Source organism: Mus caroli, chromosome 9, assembly GCF_900094665.2.
Source record: "Mus caroli chromosome 9, CAROLI_EIJ_v1.1, whole genome shotgun sequence".
Classification (NCBI taxonomy): Eukaryota; Metazoa; Chordata; class Mammalia; order Rodentia; family Muridae; genus Mus; species Mus caroli.
Genome location: NC_034578.1, coordinates 18,359,054 through 18,361,172, shown reverse-complemented (window position 1 = coordinate 18,361,172; position 2,119 = coordinate 18,359,054). Strand labels below are relative to the sequence as shown.

The 2,119-nt window shown below is 42.5% G+C and overlaps 1 protein-coding gene across 1 annotated transcript in view; it reads left to right on the top strand.

Moving 5' to 3' along the window:
* The window catches only part of Anln (anillin actin binding protein), a 60,273-nt gene that overhangs the window by 50,888 nt on the left and 7,266 nt on the right, over positions 1–2,119 (top strand). Inside the window, exon 21 of the mRNA XM_021171934.2 lies at positions 1,472–1,558. Within this exon, the coding sequence (XP_021027593.1) occupies positions 1,472–1,558 (87 nt within the window). The remainder of the gene's footprint in view (positions 1–1,471; positions 1,559–2,119) is intronic.

The following is a 2,119-nucleotide window of genomic DNA, read 5'->3' as shown; positions in this document are numbered from 1 at the left end:
ACATCATTACCCCTGAGTCAGCACATCCCACATCATTACCCCTGAGTCAGCACATCCCACATCATTACCCCTGAGTCAGCACATCCCACATCATTGCTCCTGAGCGAGTACATCCCATTGTTACCCCTTCTTCCTCCAACTGTTACCTTATTACCCCTCCTTCACTCAGCAGTCATTTAGTCTCTGCATTTTGATCAGCTGTGGATCTCTGTAGTTTGTTGTTAATTTTTCAAGAGTCCCTGTTCTAAAAGGATTTAATTTTGATGAAGCCTATTTTATTCTCATGTAACTTGTGATTTTTGTATCGTATGTAACAATTCATTGCTAAATTATGATTATGAAATTTTACTTCTGTGTTTTCTTCTAAAGATATTTCTGTAATATTAGTTCTTATTAAGTCATTATCTATCCTGGGTTAACTTACGTTTGGTGTGAGGGTGAAGTTTAGCTTGTCTTGCTTAGCTTTTCTGACAACTTGACATAAGGTAGAGTTATTTGAGACTAGGAATCCTTAATTGAGAAATACTTCCAGAGTGGCTTGTGGGTGTCTTCTTTGATGTGGGAGGGCCCAGCTTACTGTGGGCAGCGGCACTGCTAGGCAGATGATCGATCCTGGGGTGTACAAGACAGAGGGTTATGAAAATCATAGGGAGCAAGCTAGTAAGCGGCACTCCTCCATGGCTTCTGCTTCAGTTCCTGGCCTGACGTTGCTCTGTGATGGACTGAAAATGTAAGATGAAGTATGTCCTTGCCTCTCCAAGACGCTTTAGCACAGCAATGCGAGCCCAACAGAGACACCAGCCTTACTCCTTCACATGGGAATTTCCAGTTTTCTCAATATTATTTGTTCAAGATTGCTCTATTTTTAGAGTAGTCTTGGCATGGTTTTCAAAAATTAATTGGCAAGAAAGCCACAAATAATTGGGTATCAGTATTTAGGGTTTTTTTTTTTTTTTTGGTATCTGCCTTTCAGTCCTACAGATTGGGTCAGGGTCTTGTGCATGCTACACAGATCTCGCCCACTGCCACTTCTCCAGCCCTTTCCTGGCTCTCAGCTCTGCTCCATTTCTCGTGTCTGTCCTGAAGCTTCTGTCTTGCAGCTGTGATTGTTTAAGCTTTGAATTAATTCCTGAAATGGGGAAGGCGTTCATCCGGTGCTCTTTCGGTTGTTTTGATGACTTGCAGTTTCATTTAGGTTAAGGATTGCCTTTGTAGTCGTTGTGTGTTGTGTACTGCTGAGCGTTGCTGCTGTAGGCTATGAGCAGTCATTCTCTCCAGACGCTCCTGTGCATGCACTAGAAGTATCTAGGAGTACACTTTAGAATTAGTTGGTGCTAAGGAACTGGTGGATCTTTTATACTTCAGCTTTAGCATGTGGCTTTTTTTTCAGGGTATAGTATTCTCTGTTCATTATTTATCAAGAGCACACTTTGAAAAGACTTCACAAATAATGTTCTGCTTTTCTTCGCAGGTACCTTTTTTATCACCGTTGGAAGGTCACATCTGTTTAAAAATAAGCTGCCAAGTGAATTCAGCTGTTGAGGAAAAAGGTTTCCTTGTGAGTGCCGGCTCCTGATCTTTGTGGCCCTTTCTTCTGTTTTCCTAAAGCAGGGGTCCTCAACACGTGGTCTTGTCACTTTGGGGGATGAACAACCCTTTCTCAGGGGTAGTGAGGAAGGAGGCAGGAGCATGCTCAGATTGATCCTGCAGAGGATTACACCTGCTTCTTTCTCTTACACTTGAAATAGAAGTGGTAGGTTTCTTTCAACATTTTATTGTGAAAAATGGCAGCTGTCTAAAAATATTGCCATCGTTTTACAAAGCGTATGCACTGGCTTTCTCAGTTCTGTCATTACTCTAGTATGTTTGTTTATAAGACAGAGTCTCTCTTACTTAGCTCTAGCCATTCTAGAACTCCCTATGTAGCTCTGGCTGACCTTGATCACCTGCCTTCCAATTAAAGGCATGAGGCACCGTGCCCAGCTTGGTCTAGAAATTCTTCAATGCATTTTTGATAGAGACAATCATTCACTTAAAAATATCATAGCAGCCGGGTGGTGGTGGCACACGCCTTTAATCCCAGCACTTGGGAGGCAGAGGCAGGCGGATTTCTGAGTTC